This window comes from Silene latifolia, chromosome 5 (assembly GCF_048544455.1).
Source record: "Silene latifolia isolate original U9 population chromosome 5, ASM4854445v1, whole genome shotgun sequence".
NCBI lineage: Eukaryota > Viridiplantae > Streptophyta > Magnoliopsida > Caryophyllales > Caryophyllaceae > Silene > Silene latifolia.
The window spans coordinates 90,292,772-90,310,823 of NC_133530.1; the positions used below are offsets into that span (position 1 = coordinate 90,292,772).

An 18,052-nucleotide genomic window follows, 5' to 3' on the forward strand; every position below is an offset into this window, starting at 1 on the left:
GAGATGGGTGGGAACCGTCTAGGAACCTGAGTAGGCTATATCCAAAGAGGATATGGGTTAGTTGGAAGTGCCACGAGGTGTAGTTCATGGGAGTGAGTTTCACACAATGGTTGAGATTGAGAGAGGTGAGTGGAGTGGTGGTTTCGTGAGGGTTGGAGATGGTGGTGTCGATGGTGTTAGTCATGGTTGCAGTAGGTTTAAATTGAATTTTGGTGTGGCGTTTGTAGATGGAACGGCGGGGTTGGAGGTGAGTTTTGGCGGATCGATGTGAGCTCTTGGATACTATATAAGAAGGTTGTATTTCAATGAATAAAATTACAATGAGTTTCATCCTATTTATACTACTAATGACCTAATAGATGGAGTCATATACAAGAAGGCTATAAACACAAGTTATGGAAAAATATACTCCCTCCTATCCACTCTTTTTTTCCCTATTTCCTAAAACGGATTATTCAGGTTTTCTTCCCCTTTCCTTTTTGAGAAAGTTTTTATTAATATTATACTCTTACCTTTTTCCACTCATCAAACCCCACTATATACTTTATTAATATTTAATTCTAATTATTCCTACCTCTCTCCAATAACCAAACGTCCAAACCCCACCCATCTCCTTTATTAATATTTAATCATAATTATTCATACCTCTCTCCAATTACCAAACCCCACTCATATATTTATCAATATTATACTCTCCACCCTTAATCTCCGTGCCCACTTCAAAGGGGAAAAAAAGGATGGATGGGAGGGAGTATTACAATTATACACTTGAATTATTTGTTGCAGATTGTGTCTTGCTTGAGGAAGATATGGAAAGTATACAAGATCTTGATATATCGTTAATAGTTACAACTAAGAAAGCTGAATGAATACCTTAGACCAACATAGGATGCACTTTTTAGTAAGGTGGAAAGATCAATCTTAATTACTTTGGTACACAGCAAAAATATTCCCATTTCAAACTTTGTATCTATAAATAGAATACTAATACTAAATGGAAATGGAAATCAATCTTAATTACTTCAGTACACAGCAAAAATAAACAAGTCAGGCAATGAAACTACTAGAACAGAAAATGAGTGTCTCAAACTAAAAGATAAACAGACTCCTCCCCTAATTGTGAGGTCCTCTATTTGCTTTGCCCAACTTCTTTTAAGTCTCAGCGGTACTCGCATCCATTGCTCGGCAACTGCAAAGAGCAAGACCAACTTAAGTTCAATCATACAAGAAGCTTATATTATTTCACCAAGAGTTGAAGACATCTTAACACACGATGCAGTGCAGAGCCTTATACTTTTACTTATTATATTGGTACTGGAAGCGAAAGAAAACCAATATCAATTCAGTAAAAATTTAATGAAAAATCAACTCAAATCACATATGAATGATATTCGAAATTGTAAATAAATTATAAAGCATTAGAAAATGACAACTAAATATCAAAGCAAGGACTGGAATTGCGACATGACATGCCCAATTACCTCTTCACCAGCATCCATAAAGTTCAGGAACGGCTTAAAAGCAACAGCACAATAAAGAAAGTTTGTATGCTCAACACCTTCATCTTTTACACCACAAATCATGTCAAGGGTGTCCGTATTTAAATTGTATGCAAATATTGAGGATTTGACCAGAAGGTACATAACAGGAACATCTGGGTGGCATGCGAACACCATTACACGAGCCCTTGTATTAAGGACCACTTTGGATAGATGTTCACGGGCTACTGGCTTGCACCATTGTCTCACAGGGTTGATTTCAAGCATAGGGACCCACACCCACGCATCAATTTGGGTGCAACCCGCTTTCCAGATCCAAAGTCCGGTATCGTTGTAGTAGGAGAGATAAAGGCTGTTAGCACACCCCCAAATTTTGGACGGACTTACGTAATTTCCAACTAAGGCTTCAGGCAAAGGAAAACAGTATTGATTCATGACATAATTCATGGAGCCCTCGAATTTCACTGCTACACCAAGGCCCTTATTTGTCAACACATATAAACACAAAACTCCACATTCATTACAAACTGCATAATTAAATGTATGCCAGTAGTGTCCTGACGTCATAACTTCAGCGTCCAGCGTCAAATCATATTTTCTCCACATTCGAGTCGTCGAATAGTAGACTTCCATGATCCTCAAATGGGTACAGAATATGACAAAAATAAAGCCACACCTTTGTTCAGTGAGACGGGAGGGGAGTTTGATGATGTAACCAGTCACTTCATAACCATAATGGCATGTAAAACCATATTTTGCCGTACTTGGAGACGTTGGCACAACATAGATTTGCTTGGTGGCTGGATTGTGCACTTCCCAAATGGCATCATCACGAGCTACCACAATCAAACCACCGCTCACATTGAATGCAAGAAACCGCTCATCACGAGCACGGTCTGTGAACTTGTATATTATTGAAAAATCAAAGGATAAGTCAGTCAGCAACCCACTTTCAAAGCCACTGGAGTAATATAAATTATTTTTGGGACTGCAGCAGTCTGTGATAGAACACGTCTTGGTCCTCAAACATACGTAGCTAAAAGCGTGCTTATTTTTTGATCTGAGGCATGTAAGAAAGAGACCACACACGGGAATATACATAGGGTCGGTGTCGATTTTATTTCCCAGGGTGAAGAAAATGTTTCTCCACGACTTACACACACATCGACTAATGAAAACAGACTTGATAGGCAATCTTGAAACAATCTCGAGCCATATATCATCAGGTACATACTTATGACCTTGTTGCTGGCTTACTAGGGAGTAGTTCTCCCCATTAATGATCACCATCCTGCTGCAAAATCATACCAAACATGAAAATATAAACCAAATGTTCATTAAAATAACCAAATACGCCAAATAACACATGAAATTCCATTTTTAAGTCTTTTTTATGCTACTCTGCGTCTCATACATCAATTAACACTTCTTCTACCATAGTCCATAGCGGACTTATTCATAATTAAAATATACGGAGTACTAAATATTTAAAGTCATTCGACAACTTCCTACACAAGGAGGAAAAAAAAAAAGTCATTTGACGAGATTTCTGCTAATGCTTCAAGATAAATCTTAAATTAGTAGTCTAGACATTTAATTAAAATATTCAAATTATGATTTTATTAATCAACAATTAGAGATGTCAATTGAAGTAGTAACTAGTAAGAAGAAGAAAGTAATCACAAAATCACAATTAGACAACAAACATTCAAAATAAAAGTAGAAAACATTTATATAAACAATTCATCAAAGAGATTTTCAAGCTAACAACCTATATTATAAAATTGGGAAGGGAGAAATTAGGGTTTGAAGTTTTGAAGCTTGAATACTTACACTAAATTAGGCGGCAAGGAGCAGGTGGACGGTGGTCACGGAGGCGGCTGCAGGCGTTGCGTTTGGGGGAAAAAAAAAAACAAAGGGATCGAACACGCGACCTCAAATGCAAACAATTTGATTTTATCCGCTGAGCTCCTTTGATAATATTGATGTCCAATCTAGGCTTCTAGAATATGATACGTACTGATTTTCCTTGATTTTCACCAAAAAAATTTAAGCAAGCCAGGGTTTGCACGTACGTACACCTGGAAAAAGCAACCCGAGCCGATTGACTTAATCCGAAAAAGCTGATCCGAGATCCGAAGTGACCCGACCTACATCACCCGAATGTGCCGACCCGACCCGAACATGACCCTAGCTTTCTTAACCAGTACTGGCTCGACCCGAAAATGACCCGATCCCAAACCACCAAACCCAAAAATGACCCGACAAAATATAACTCTATTTGAACCGAAATGACTTAAAATATCTATTTCTCTATTATTCATTGACCCGAAAATGACCCGACCCGAAACAACCCGACCCGATTGACCCGAAACAGGCCCGACAACAAACCCGAAACCCGAAAAGACCCGTCATGGCCCGAATTAACCCGAACTCAGCGAGAGACCCGAATTGACCCGACCCGACCCGACCTCGACCCATTGACCCATTTTGCCAGGTATACATGTACGTTGATATACAACCCCCTACGTTCAGTTCAGTTCAACTCGATTAAGGAATTAAGTTTCTGGTCTTTAAGGTTTAGTTCCTTTCAACTCGTTTTTTCACAAATTAACTCTTATTTCTGTTCAGTTCAGCTCTTTTAAGCTGAAAAGAACACGACATAAGTTCAGTTAAGTTCATTTCAGCTCCATTAAGTTTTGTTCAGTTCAATTCTGCTTTTTTAAAAAACAAAAAGGCAGTTAATGTATTATACAACTTATTAAATGTAGTTGAGCTTTGTTACAAAGTTGTCGAGCTTTATTAACAAAATTATCGAGTTATGGTACAAAGTTATTGAGTTTAACAAAATATTTTGTTAAACTCAATAACTTTGTAAAATAGCTCAACAGCTTTGTGTAAGAGCTCAATAACTTTGAGGTGGTTGTATAATGCTATTATACAACTGGTTGTAGGATAGCGTTTGTGAAGAAAAAGACCCTAGAATACGCAACAATGCAACATGATAAATTCTTTAACTATGATAATTATGAGTTCATAATTCAAAATCTCATGATATATTTGTGTAATTCTTTCCTTATTGCCTCCTTATCATGTGCCCGTTGGGTACATGATAGAAAAACCCATATTATATTTGTCTATGTTAAACACTTAACATCTTTGTACATCTAATAAACTATATAGTATAATGAAATTATATAAATTTATCTACTTATATTGAAGTCCCTTGGTTTCCGGATTATATATATATAGTATTTTTTTTTTTTTTTTGGTGACGAGGAGGTTGGATCCTCCCCGGATACAGGACCCCACCCTGCTAGGCGCCTGTACCATGTGAGTTCATTCCCGCGGGGATTATTCCCTCTCCGGGCGTCAGGTCCCCAGGAAAGTGTTCATCTAGGGAATCGAACCCAGGACCTCGCAATTCCTCCTTAGGAGGCTTTGAGGTCACCCTGGAATTCCACTAGACTCACACATCTTAGGTATATATATATAGTATTGATTGATTGTTAGTATTGATTAGATTAAATGTAGACTAAGATCATGTTCTTTTGAACTTAATTTCATATCATTTCAGTTCAGTTTAGATTAGTTCAGTTCAATTTCATTTAGTTCAGTTCAGCTCAGTTCAGTTTATCTCTTGACAAATTAACTATTATTTCAGTTCACTTTGATTAAGGGATTACGGTCCTGATCTCTTGGACTTGATTTCAGTCCAGCTCAGCTAAGTTCGATTCATTTCAACTCATTTTTTTCACAAATTAACTTTTATTTCAGTTCAATCCAACTATTTTAAGCCGAAAAGAGCAACGGCCCGAGGAAGAAAAAGGCCCAGGAATACATAACAATGCAACATGATAAATCACACTTAGACACTTAGTTACACCACAAAATCTCATTCTAGACGGCATATATCCGTCTATAACTAAAGACGAGCCAAATACAAAACCACATTTTTAATAGAACAAGCAATAAGTAGGGTAGCGGGGGCAAAAAATGTCACAACTGTCAAGTTATTTGACTTATTTTTAGCTATAAACGGATATATCCGTCTAAGCAAAACTAGCTGTAGTTAACTACAATCACAACACCAATAAATTGATTCACGTTTTAAGCCTCCCCTATCTCCCAAATCCCAACGTTATTATTTTCAAAATATAAATATTTCCCTCCCAAATCAATATACTTCCAAAGTAGAAAAAAATCACATTCTTCTTATTCCAATAATCTCCAACAATTAAATTCCAACCCCTCTTGTTGGAATAAAATCGCAGTAACAATGAAAAGAGAAGAGATAACCAGTTTCGTAGTGACGTGGTAAGATAGCCACTGCCTTGAAAACTATATTTCCGGTACGACCGTGGTGGCGATCAGCAAATGACCGGTAGTTCCCCAAGGATTTACACTACTGCACTCAGGCGCGCCCACTCGTGACTGAGAGCATTGGAACGACAGAATTTATCTTTACCCAGAAATTATAGAAGAGAAGAGAAGAAGATAGAAGATGAGTTGTGTATCTTTTCTGGAGTGAAGAGCTGCTCTATTTATATAGAAAATAGAGGAGGTGAGGAGCCAAAAAACGGATATAGGCACAGCCCGCCGCAGGCGATTGCCAAATCCCGAATCCCGAATCCCGAATCCCGAATCCCGAATCCCGAATCCCGAATCCCGAATCCCGAATCCCGAATCACGGATCCGGGCCGGGCCGGGCCGGGCTCGGCACGGCATCGCCACATGTGCGTGTCTGAAATTAATTAAGACCTCGCAAAGCTTCCACAAAAGCCTCCCATGACCCACTAGTGATATGGTAAGGAGTGTGGTCATATATAAACACATGACAACAACTTCATTCTACCAATGTGGGACAAATTGGAAAAACTACAAAGGCAAAACAAGCCCCTATTTCCAACACCTCTTACCATTATTACAACAACATTTCACATTCAAATAAATTTCAAAAATCTCTTCATTCATCTCCTCTCTTTCTTCCTCAATGGAAGATGAAAACCCGGTTTTTACGCCGTCACATTTGGTCATACTCTCCCCTATCCCACTCACTTCAACCAACCCACGTCGGCTTTCCAGCCGGTTTGCAAAGCCGAGTAGCCCGATCAAAGCCGACTCCACCAGGATTAAACCGGCTATGGCTTGGGTTTCGCTCCAGGGTCGGCTCATTGGGGCTGAGGAAGCTACCTCGGCCCGAGCCATTGGAGGAGGATTGAGCCCCTGTGAAGCTGTTGCTTGGGAGTTATTCACTCCTATTCATCGGGTTCTTATTGTCGCTGTCGTTGCTGTCGCCGCTTCTAAGTCTGAGAAGAACCGTCAGATTCGCCAGCTTAAGAATTGCATTGAACTCCGGGTTTGTGACATTTTATGTTTTTTTTCTTTTTTCTCTTAAAGTTTTGCAAATGTAATGATTTTAAAAAAGTTAGAGTTGGAATGTAGGCACCCCGTCTTGATCATTTGTTTACATTTGATTAAAATAAATAAAAAAATGATTGGGACGGAGGGAGTTAATGTTTTTACTCTCATCTTGAGTGAGCCCTTATGAATGGAAGAAATGTGCAATGTGTTAATTTTAAGTAATTGAATGGTCTCTGACAAATTCCTTTTTAAATAGTTAAAGTTTGATTAATTCATTTGTTTACGTTTGATTAAAATACTGAAACAATAATGAATAAAAAGTAAATAAAAAAATTATTGGGACGGAGGGAGTTGAAGCTATTACTCTCATCTTAGAGCGAGCCCTTATGAATGGAAGAAATGTGAAATGTGTTAATTTTAAGTAATTGAATGGTCTGTGACAAATTCCTTTTTAAATAGTTAAAGTTTGATTAATTCATTTGTTTACGTTTGATTAAAATACTAAAACAATAATGAATAAAAAGTAAATAAAAAAATAATTGGGACGGAGGGACTTGAAGTTATTACTCTCATTTGAGCGAGCCCTTATGAATGGAAGAAATGTGAAATGTTTTAATTTTAAGTAATTGAATGGTCTGTGACAAATTCCGCGACTGTAAGATGGTGAATGCCATGAATGGTTGTTTCGTCATTGTTTATGCAGGATCAAATATTGATGAGTATGCAGCAAAAACTCGATAATTTATGTGAGGAAATGAATTGTATAAAGGACCAGTCTCAAGCTATGATTTCTCCATGTGCATCTAAGATTGTGGAGTTCTCGTCAGCTGAAGCGTCTTTTCCCTGCAACTCTGATTCTATATGTACTGATTGTTGGTTATGTGATCAACATCGAGCCCAATTAAATGATTTATCGGTAATACATTTGATTTCTTTACATTTTGTTTGGCTTGTAACAGTTTCTTGGAAATTAGGTTGCAAAATAGCTTAAGAAACTCTTTATGGCTATACTGTAGTGAGTTATCCGACTGCGTACAGGTTGCAGCATTGCATTGATATTCTCTGTGTGACATAATTTTCGACAATGATCCTCATACGAAATGGCACCTGAAGTTTCTTTCTTGACATTACCAGGGTAACTCTAATGTGAAAGCAGCTAGTATGGATGCGATGTTCAGAAGCAGACTGTCAATTTCAAATGAAACAGAACAAGAGGAACGCCGTATGTCTGATTTGTCTGATTGGGCGGCCTCTAGCATCACTTCCGCTGCAGATATGCAGGTAATTTAATTAGCCGTATGTCTGATTTGTCTGATTAGGCGGCCTCTAGCAACTTAGCATTGTCCTGAGTCAGGATGAATGTATGTTTCAGCTGAATAACTTAGCGATTGAGCAAGATACGTACAATCTTAAGAAAGAATGCGAAGAAAAAGACGCTGCTATCAAGGAACTTTCAGCCTTCATTCGCTCAAAAGATGCTGCCACTTCAAAGGTTAAATCTTTTTTCTTGACAGCTTTTTTTCTGATTTCCGCGAATGTTATTTTACAGTACAAGTAAAAATGTATGCGTATTTGTTAACAGAGGATCGAAGATCTTGAAGAAATTATACGCAGGAAGAACACTATCATTACCAGACAGAAGAAGGACATTATTGTTTTGGAACAGAAGGTAATATATAGTTCCTTCTAAGTTCTACTCCTAATCTCATCTTTAAATTCGAGATTCTGAAATTTCAGGGATAACCGGATAAGTTGTCGCCTAGAAACCCTGAATATCAATATGCAAATTTAGTAGACTGTCAATTACATATCTTTTTTATTGAATATGACTGTTTTTTCGTATGTAAGTAGAGGCAAAGTATCGATGCTAACAGGTTTTGAACGACGACTTTATCTGAAATTCTGAAATATAATGTACCTGTGAGTTAGACAGTAGCATAAATAACGAAATCAGATAAGATAAACTAATGACTCTTGCTTATTACAGGTTGTGAGCCTGACAAGGATGAGGAGGCGATCATATTCGGGTCCAGAAATAGAGAAAAAGAAGCTGCCATTAATGACGGATAATCTCCTTTACGACATGGATAGTACAACCAGTCCATCGTCTTCTGACTCTGACAGCTCCTCTAAGAAACAGCACATCTCTTCTGTAAAAACCGAGGAAGTGAATTCAGTAAGCTTTACGTGTGAGAACATGAATGTGACAAAGAGACACAGACAATCAGCGCCTCCTAGCATCCCAAGGTCGCGACCAGTGACTCCGCTTCAGGAAAAATCATTGAATCAAAGACATGGTTCAGTACCTTCTCCAAGGATAACCCGGTTTTCATCAAGTGTCGGCCTCAGAAACAGCAGAAGACGTACCCTAAATGTATCCCAGGAAACAGCAACATCCAAGAGATGGATGTAGGAAGTATATGCTCCTCATTTAAATGGCTGGTCGAACTAGTAAGAGTGTAAGACCATCTTATATAAGTGTTTTCGTGTCGACCAAAATCTTTGTTTTGCCATAGTGTGATCTAATAGACAAATATTTCAACACAATGAAAAGCTTATATGTTGGGGTCACAAATTGGCATCATTTTCTTCAAGCCACGGCACAGAATGATGTGGCCTAGTTTAAGGTAAAGTCGACATTCTCGTATACTTGTATTTTTGTACTCGTTCAATAATATTCAACATTCAATTATTCTTCTCTTCTATTGTCTCTAGCAGTCATGTTTCATTCATTAACTGCAAATGAGTTACCCTTAAGGCCTTAATCTAAAAGATTCATTGCGCAGCGTTGTTGATCACAAACGTGAAGAGCGATATTTTGATGCTGATAGAGTTTGAACTTAAGGTTATGAGTACCACCACTTTACCAAGTAAGCTAATTGATTGTATTGCAAGCATTGTGCTTATTGTGATATACAACTTCTTATAAGAGATGGTTTTATGATAAGTAAAACCTCACATATTAGTAATAATTTTATACATATTTCTTGTTTTCATTTTTTGGCCCCTAGTACATTATATATAAATGTATTTTCACATATTTAATGGGAAACAATTTCTCAGAAAATTTGTTGGTTTTGATGAAAACTGTCTTTAGTTTGCTCAAGTATGTTGACTTCTTCCCTTGGCGTAATTTTGAGAGTGTTTGACCACTTGAAACTCCATTTTATATCACAAATTTTCATTGAAGACGGACATTATCCGTCATAAGCTAAAGACAGATAGTGTCCCTCTCAAAAATTGCAAATAGATAGTGTAAGTGGGGGGAAATGGATACCCCACTTGCATTTAGTGAGAGAACTACTATCTGTTTTCAGCTTGTGACGGATAGTGATCGTCTTCAATAAGACGGACTAATTTTATATAATCCGTACGTTCTCACTATCTTTTTTTTATTTTTTCGAAGAAATTTACTCCCTCCTATTCACTAAGATGTTCCACAATTCCGAAAATGGCAAATTCACTAAGTTCTTCCACTTTCCTTATTAGTCTATTATTTGTGGTTTTTATGACTTGTGACCCCACATTCTCTCTCTTATTTTCATTTTCCTCTATTTTCTACCACAAATCTCCTTCTTCTTAAAAACTCCCCAAAAGATAGTGTGGAAGATCATAGTGAATCGGAGGGAGTATTAATGCTATTTTTGGTGGGGACTGGTTAAAAATTGCATCGGTATTTGGAAAGCGATGGATTTAAAGACATTAGCTCATTTTTGATTTAATTAGTCAAACTACTTTATTTTTAACTAAAAATGGGAATCAAAGACCGATTTAGAGCAACGATGCATAAACTACCTTATTTAGTTATTTTTAACTAGAAATAGGGAAAAAATGACCAATGTCACTATCATTCTCTCAAGATACAACAAGTCTCCCTTGTAACGGGTATATCTGTAACAAGTTTGCAACGGATCAAGTACTACCTATGTGAGTAAATAAGACAAAATATAATGTTACTTCCTAAACATTCTGTTTTTTGTCTTATTTACCCCACATAGGTATATTTGATCCATCGCAAACTTGCGACAGATATATTCGTCACAAATGAAAATTTGTGCTCAAGATATCTATGATCAAAGCGTCTTCCTTGTGACGGGTATATTTCGTCACAAGCTGAAGACAGGGTAAAATATGACTTATTTAAGACGGAAATGTAACCAATTTACCTAAAAAGTTACCAGAATAATTTTCTAAGCTATCATAATTTGTCATTAAAATGGTCACATTTTATCGTTAAATGGCGACATTTAACCCGTTTTTAACTTGTGACGTGACGAAAAGTGTCCGTATCTAATGAGAATTGATAATCTATGATAAATCTCCAAGCATGGAGCACCAAATGTCACTATGTCAGTATGTCACTGCTATAGTGCTATCCTTTGTCATCCACACGTCACATTGCACATTACAATCTAGTGGAATTAGTATATTGTACGTACTTTTGTATAAGTACGGAAGGTTCGTTGTCTTTGGGTTGTCATGTTACTATTCAATGCCTCACATATGAGTGATGTTAGTAATTTCGAAGTAATATTATATATTTTCCTTTATATTTTAACTATTTTCATTTTTCATTTTATTCTTTTTCGTATTTGCTTTCTAAGTACTTGCTTTTGTAAGTTGTCTAATTCTTTTTTCCCATAATTTTGGGAGTATTTGACCACTTTAAACTCCACTCTATATACTCCTTACATTTTTTTTTTTTTTTTTGTCAGATTACTCCGTATATTTTTAGCTTTGGTAAACCGTGATTTTGCAAGGAAACCTGGAAAGCGAATGATTCAAGACCTACATGGTCCAACCTCGGACTTTACAGATCCCCAAAAACCAGACCATGTATCAGTTCATTCTACATTTCTACATAATGATGTCGAACACCTATTTGTTCTTATTTATGTAGACCATATTATCGTCGTTAGCCTGACCACAACTGCCATTAATAATCTATTGCAGCAATCACCAAGCGGTTCTCACTGAAGGACATCGGCCCGCTCTCTTATTTCCTTGGTGTAGGTAGAGGTGACCCATACCAAATTCGGTTTCCACCTAAATCTATCTAAGTTTACTAAGGAGTTGTTTTCTCGCCTGAATATGCTGGAATTTCGACCTGTCATCACACCCATGTCAACCTATCCTCTTTGCTAACCAGGCAACCCCGCCAATAATGAACTGACTAACGAGCAATCGTCGGTAGTTTTCAATACTTATCCTTAACAAGACCAGACGTTGCGTATTCTTAACAAGCCTTGCAGACATTGGAAAGGAAGGCATAAAAGCTAGTTGAACTTGGTTAGATCGGGGGCCTGGCGGATTCGCTCTATGCCATTGGCCAAGTCTATTCCCTATTATGTCATCCTTGAGTGGCTTACCTGGTATACGTGGTTTGTAGGCTATCATGTATACCCGGGGGTTTTACCCAGATCGCACCAAAGATAGCGGCTGCAGCCTGCAGGTTCCCTCGCCAAAAAAAAAAAAAAGTCCACTCCCTACTTTCCCAACAAGTCATTACTCACCAACTTTTTTTTTTTATCATATTTTAACATCTATAATTACAACTAACATTCACGCCTTCACTTGATCATGCTCTATACAATATTAATTTAGGGAGGAAATCAGAAAAAGAAAAAAAAAATGAGATGAAAGTTATTTTACCCAAACAAAATTATTCTCCAATATCAAAATTATGTGTCCACCACTTGATAAAAGTCTAAATAATTAATTAGTATGACACAAGTTGCCTAGGAAATGCTTACTATCGAAATTAATCATAACTCATTGGAATCTATTTTTTTTTTCATATTTTAAGGTCAACAACCACAAATCATGGCTTATTAAACTACTTCCTTGAAATCTGGTTATAACTATTTCACATTTTACCTTAAGAATGAATTCTCTCTCAATTCACAATGACAACAAACTAAAACTTATGAATTACGGAGTACAAATCAAATCGATCACCATTCATTCACTAATGTCACTCTCAAGACATCTACAATCTCCAATCGAGTCTAATTAGAATTCAACTAATCAAATGTAATTATTTCGTATTTATTACTTTAATAAAAACTTCTCTTTCAATATATTTGTCTTAAGAATAAAACGGGTTAAATATCAACTCACTTGCATAGATAAGATCGTAAAACAAACGTTTTGCTAATTTCAAAGCATATATTCTGCTTTTGTCTTATGTGCGATATTTAACCCGGATGTTAAATTTAAGAAGGATATGTCAATTTATGCAATTCATAAATGACAACAAAACTAATGAGTTCCAAATCAAATCACCAAATGTCACCTTCACATCTACAATCTCCAATTAAGCCTAATTAGAATTCAACAAATCCCATAAAATATGTTACTATTTCCCATTTGTAATGACAACAAAACTAATGAATTCCAAATCAAATCACCAATGTCACTCTCAAGACATCTACAATCTCCAATTAATTTAATTAAAATAAAATTCAGCTAATCTCATAATACGAGTAGTGGTATTATGCGTTCCCTATTAATATCGGACATCGTTTTAAATCAACAACACAAAAGTAACAGCCAACTATAATCCCCTCCAAACTGTGAGAATTTCTCCCGCTACATAAAATCCGGAACCATTAAAAAAACCGTCTCACACTAAATCATCAATAGACCGTTTAATATCCTAATTAATAACAACAAAATGGCGCCACTAGACCAAGAACAATCAGCGAGAAAATCAACATCGACCAGCGACGTATCCTCGCGACGCTGGTCCCCACCCTCCGGCTCCACAAAAGTCCTCGCGGTAGAGTGCGTAAGAGGCACCTCCAAAGCCGAGGAGTGGAGCGGAGGGCTGCTCCAAAGCGGAGATATCGTCGAAGAGATCGAGATTGCTCAAGTCATTTTACGAGCCCCGTTTAAGGACGGTAACTCAGGGGTGCAGAAAAAGTTACATATTTGTTTCAGGAATAATATGAGTTCTATTCGAGTTCGGGTACGTCGTGGTGAGCTTAATGACTCGGTCGAGTTCAATGCTCGTATCGTACCTGATGGAAGGAAGAAGCATAAGTATGTTTTGACAGCTATTGATGATCCGGATTATGCCGTCGCTTTCTCTGATCGTACTGAATCTGAATGCCTCCGTCTCAAAGGTAATTCATCTCGTGTGGCGTTATCTCATTTTCCATTAATCTATCCACGGTCTTTGTTTTCTTTTTCCTTTTGAATTTGTCGTTGACTTAATATTTGTTGACTATAAAGAAGATTTCGGCTCGGTAAAATTAGCTGAAAAGGTTGGAACCTGAAAATATGACTAAAAATGGAAGCTAATTGAGACTTGAAAAGATAGCTGGAAATTAGAATCTGATAAGGTTATAACTTATTATATAAAAAATGTTTCGCAAACGAACTGAAAAGGTAGCTGACTTTTTCGTGAAATGACGTAAAATGATATACAAGTAATAATTGTTTGATATTATAAATTAAAGGGATAAAAAAAGATAAAATAGAATCATGTACTTGATTTCTCAAATGTTATCGTAATATTTCATTTTATCAGATAGCTTATTTGGTTAAATAAGCTACTTGCTAAACAGTTGCCGAAAAAATAAGCTAGCTGAAATTTTGGTCAAATAAGTTACCTGAAAGTCTTGTCAAACTACCTTTATTTCCAAGAACTAATTAAACATCACGTAATCACATACAGAGTACGAGTATATGGTATTATAATCATAGTTTTGTTTTTTGAAATTGTACAATTGAAATTTTGGAAAACCAATAAATACTACTCCATGTTGTATAATTGTGGAGATTAAAACTCGAAGTTAAAGTCGTATTCTTGTTTTCTTGTTATATTTTCGGTACGAAATAAGATATGGGGCGTATTTGGTGACATTTGTATATCTAGCCTAGTTTAGGTAGCACCAAAACGAACACGGACACGTGACACGACATCTCATGAAATTTAGGACACGGGACACGTTATTTAAATTTAATAAAATATATATTTTATAATTATAAACGTTTGATTTTTTTTTATAGAAGTATTTGATATTAAATTTAAACAAGTGAAGGTAAAACTTGTCGTTGATTATAACTCATTTTCACTTACCATCCAAACGAATCTTCTAATCAATCTCTTTCGACAGCTCATTTCACGCTTAAAGAACATCATTCACCCCAAATGATGTCCAAATGTCATGGACACGCGTCGGACACGGCCAAAATACCATGGACACGCGTCTGACACGTACCCGAATAAATGTAGAAAATTAGACATGGCTTTATAGGTGTCCGACACGTTTTGACGTGTATCCGAGGAGTGTCAGTGTCGGACACGGGACGGCTGATTCGGAGAAGTGTCTGTGCTACCTAAAACCTAGTCTAGTTACATTTGAAAAGAGGATAATATCGAAATTGGAGTAAAATGAATACTAATGTTGTTAAACTGATGCATTCGTCTATGATAGAGTAAGCGAATCGAATATAAGCAATCTTATTTCAATGTTGGAATGCGACAATATTGTTTTCTTAAGATTACTCTGTTAAATAACATGAATGATGGACAGCTTCAAGGACATCGAGGTTGAATGAGGCATTAAACAGTGCTCAGCTACAAGACGGATATGTGGCGTATCCATGGGAAAAGAAGATGCAGGAAATGCTACCAGTTCCCAAATCAAGCAGCTTCATGTCCATTCTTTTTCTCCCCAAAGTTTCTGATTTAGATTCGGGTCGCTATAACGACTTGGAGGATACTATTGCCAAAGCCAATGCATGGTTCAATTCAGCTCAATCATCTGGTGTTCCCATTCTCTTCACCAACATACAAACTGAGTCCCTTCTTACTAAGGTTTGTGTGCTCTCTTCCTTACTCAACTATCCCAATATATCGACATTTCTGACAGAATTAGAATTTGAAGTCTTCTGAGACTAATGAATTGAAATTTTAGATCTCCCCTCGCTCTGCCACTAATTTTAGAAGAAATTACGAAAGATGATCAAAACCCTTCAGCTACTCCACCAGAAAACAATGGCGTCATGGATAATTATTTTTAAAAAAAGAACACAAAAATTTGCTGTAGCCAGGATTCGAACCTGGAATCCCTTTTCATAGCTGAAATTGATTTACCAATGTGCTACTACAGCTTGTTGTTCAAATAGGGAAACAAAAACTTACTATAACTAGTTGATGCCCCGCGCCCTACCGGGCACGGGACCGCAATTTGGAGAACCGTTGAGGCGAGCACATATAAACGCACAGAAATGGAAATTTGGTTGAGGAACTACACACATATGCAACACTGTACGTCTTTACTGTACATAAAACACCTAAACTGACGAGTTTCAAACATCATCAAAACTAAATGGCTCGGCCCTTAGCTAGCTCACATACGGTTAGCCTTACATGTTAAGAAACAACAAGTTACATTCGTTTTGGGCAGATTTCGGGTGAGACAGCATCTTCTAGGGTAAACACTTCGTCACAGTCAGACTTGCCAAAGCTAGCGAATGCAAGCTTATATGGGTTCGAGGACTACCATGGAGTTGACATTGGCGTAGTCAGAGCTGTTCGTCTTTGGTACGCTCCCATCGAAGAATGTCTAGTGGAAATACAGATACTAGAGGGCGATCTGAAGCTCGGTTTTGTCATCAGTCGCACTGAAGAGGTAGTCATTCTTCTGTCATTTTGCACGTGGTACCCAACTTTTTAACCTTGTGTACATGATACCCTGCATGTTTGATTTTCATGCACAACATGCCCTTTTTGTCGCTATAAAAAACTCAATAGCGCATAACTCCTAGACCGGAATTCAGAATCAACCAATTTTTTTTCATAAAATGATTATGTGGTCATAAATTCATAATCTACAATTTGAGAAAGAGAAAAAAAATTGTCGACTGACATTTTAAAGGTTTTTTTTTTAACGAAAATATCAAATCAACCATATTTTCGATCTTAAATTTCCGAATGATCATTTTCATTTTATCAATTTATAGATCCCAAAAAGTAATCAATTTGGAAAAAAAAATTAGTCAATTCCGATTTCTGGTCTATGATTTATGCTCAATTGAAAATTTTAAAAACGATAACAATGGCACGTTGTGCTTGAAAATCAAATCTCAAGAATATCATATGCACAAACTTAAAATGGCAAAATTCAAGGGTGCCACGTGAATTTTCCGTAAAAACAATCTCGCTGCGCTTCTAATACAAGGATAATTAATGTTGCTATTGCAGGGATTTATATACATTTCATCAGTTATACAGGGAAGCGAGGACGTCCCTTCAGAACGGTCAGGCCTTAACGCACTATACAGAGAGGCGATGAAGGAGTCAAAGCTGTTAGTCATCTCGCGAGTAAACAATCAAAAGGTGTTACCATGGATAGTATCTTCAACTGGCGCCATCCAATGTTTTGACACGGTTTCTCTATGCCAAAAGCTGTCACTGCACCGCCATGCTAAGGTACCGATCATCCTACATGTTCTCATGTGGGGTAATAGTTCGCCTTCCCCCCTTGCAATGTCATCCCTGACTCAACTTCAGAGTTCAGATGATTCTAATGGTGATCATGGTCCACTTGATTTATCGTCATCCAATGTTGAGGAGTATGAAAATGAGAGTATTGGCGAAGAATCGAATATAGGATTGGCTAGGGACACTGCTGGTGAAGAGTCTTTCAGGTTTCATAACCTCAAGGGAGGTAATTGGGTTTAGGCTACAATTCAGGAAATCTATCACTTAACTTTAGGTAACAACTCTAATTGTACCTAGCCTAAGTTGTTAGGCCTTAATCTTGTATAATATAAATATTTAATATTGTAACCATAATCATTCATCACATTAATAAAACAAATTCTTCATGGTATCATAGAGCAAGGACTATCCGCCTATCCTCACCACCCCCATAAGCCCCCTTCTCAACGGAACCACCACCACGAAGGAAGCGTGGGATACCCTTGCGGCCTCCTACGATCTTTCCCTCTTGTGGTCACATTAAACAAGCTCAAACACAAAATTGTAAGCACATCACCAAACGCACTTCCACCCTCACTGCCTGATAACTACGTTATCGTCCCATTATTTATGTCAAAAACCCTTGCTTTAGTCCTAATTGTGGTGCATTTAATCGCTAATTGTTTGAGTTTATGATTAAATTGGCTAAGTTAGTTTCACCGGATATTTTGCTAAGCTTTTTGTAGTATTGCGC

The 18,052-nt window shown here is 37.1% G+C and overlaps 3 protein-coding genes across 3 annotated transcripts; 2 read left to right on the forward strand and 1 right to left on the reverse strand.

Moving 5' to 3' along the window:
* Positions 1-895: 895 nt before the first annotated feature.
* LOC141656251 (uncharacterized) lies at positions 896-3,480 on the reverse strand. Its single transcript, XM_074463078.1, has 3 exons — positions 3,333-3,480; positions 1,482-2,793; positions 896-1,189 (listed from the first exon to the last, which is right to left on the reverse strand). Exons 2-3 carry the CDS (start codon positions 2,787-2,789, stop codon positions 1,160-1,162), a joined length of 1,338 nt encoding a protein of 445 aa, XP_074319179.1. The 5' UTR covers positions 2,790-2,793; positions 3,333-3,480; the 3' UTR covers positions 896-1,159.
* Positions 3,481-6,404: 2,924 nt separating this feature from the next.
* On the forward strand, positions 6,405-9,568 carry LOC141657856 (uncharacterized). The gene is made up of 6 exons (XM_074465237.1): positions 6,405-6,858; positions 7,567-7,779; positions 7,998-8,144; positions 8,236-8,355; positions 8,446-8,532; positions 8,851-9,568. Exons 1-6 carry the CDS (start codon positions 6,493-6,495, stop codon positions 9,274-9,276), a joined length of 1,359 nt encoding a protein of 452 aa, XP_074321338.1. The 5' UTR covers positions 6,405-6,492; the 3' UTR covers positions 9,277-9,568.
* A 3,923-nt stretch (positions 9,569-13,491) lies between these two features.
* Positions 13,492-17,662, forward strand: LOC141657864 (uncharacterized). Its single transcript, XM_074465247.1, has 4 exons — positions 13,492-13,990; positions 15,407-15,690; positions 16,283-16,507; positions 17,080-17,662. The coding sequence occupies exons 1-4, from the start codon at positions 13,540-13,542 to the stop codon at positions 17,557-17,559; spliced, it is 1,440 nt and encodes a 479-aa protein (XP_074321348.1). The 5' UTR covers positions 13,492-13,539; the 3' UTR covers positions 17,560-17,662.
* The last annotated feature ends 390 nt before the right edge of the window (positions 17,663-18,052 follow it).

Excerpts from the sequence above, each read along its gene's own strand:
- LOC141656251 (XM_074463078.1), bottom strand. The coding sequence starts at position 2,789 with ATGGTGATCATTAATGGGGAGAACTACTCCCTAGTAAGCCAGCAACAA. Across the intron at positions 1,190-1,481 it reads TTATGGATGCTGGTGAAGAG|TTGCCGAGCAATGGATGCGA; the intron begins GTAATTGGGCAT and ends TGCTCTTTGCAG.
- LOC141657856 (XM_074465237.1), top strand. The coding sequence starts at position 6,493 with ATGGAAGATGAAAACCCGGTTTTTACGCCGTCACATTTGGTCATACTC. Across the intron at positions 7,780-7,997 it reads CCCAATTAAATGATTTATCG|GGTAACTCTAATGTGAAAGC; the intron begins GTAATACATTTG and ends TGACATTACCAG. Across the intron at positions 8,533-8,850 it reads TTATTGTTTTGGAACAGAAG|GTTGTGAGCCTGACAAGGAT; the intron begins GTAATATATAGT and ends TGCTTATTACAG.
- LOC141657864 (XM_074465247.1), top strand. The coding sequence starts at position 13,540 with ATGGCGCCACTAGACCAAGAACAATCAGCGAGAAAATCAACATCGACC. Across the intron at positions 13,991-15,406 it reads TGAATGCCTCCGTCTCAAAG|CTTCAAGGACATCGAGGTTG; the intron begins GTAATTCATCTC and ends AATGATGGACAG. Across the intron at positions 16,508-17,079 it reads TCATCAGTCGCACTGAAGAG|GGATTTATATACATTTCATC; the intron begins GTAGTCATTCTT and ends TTGCTATTGCAG.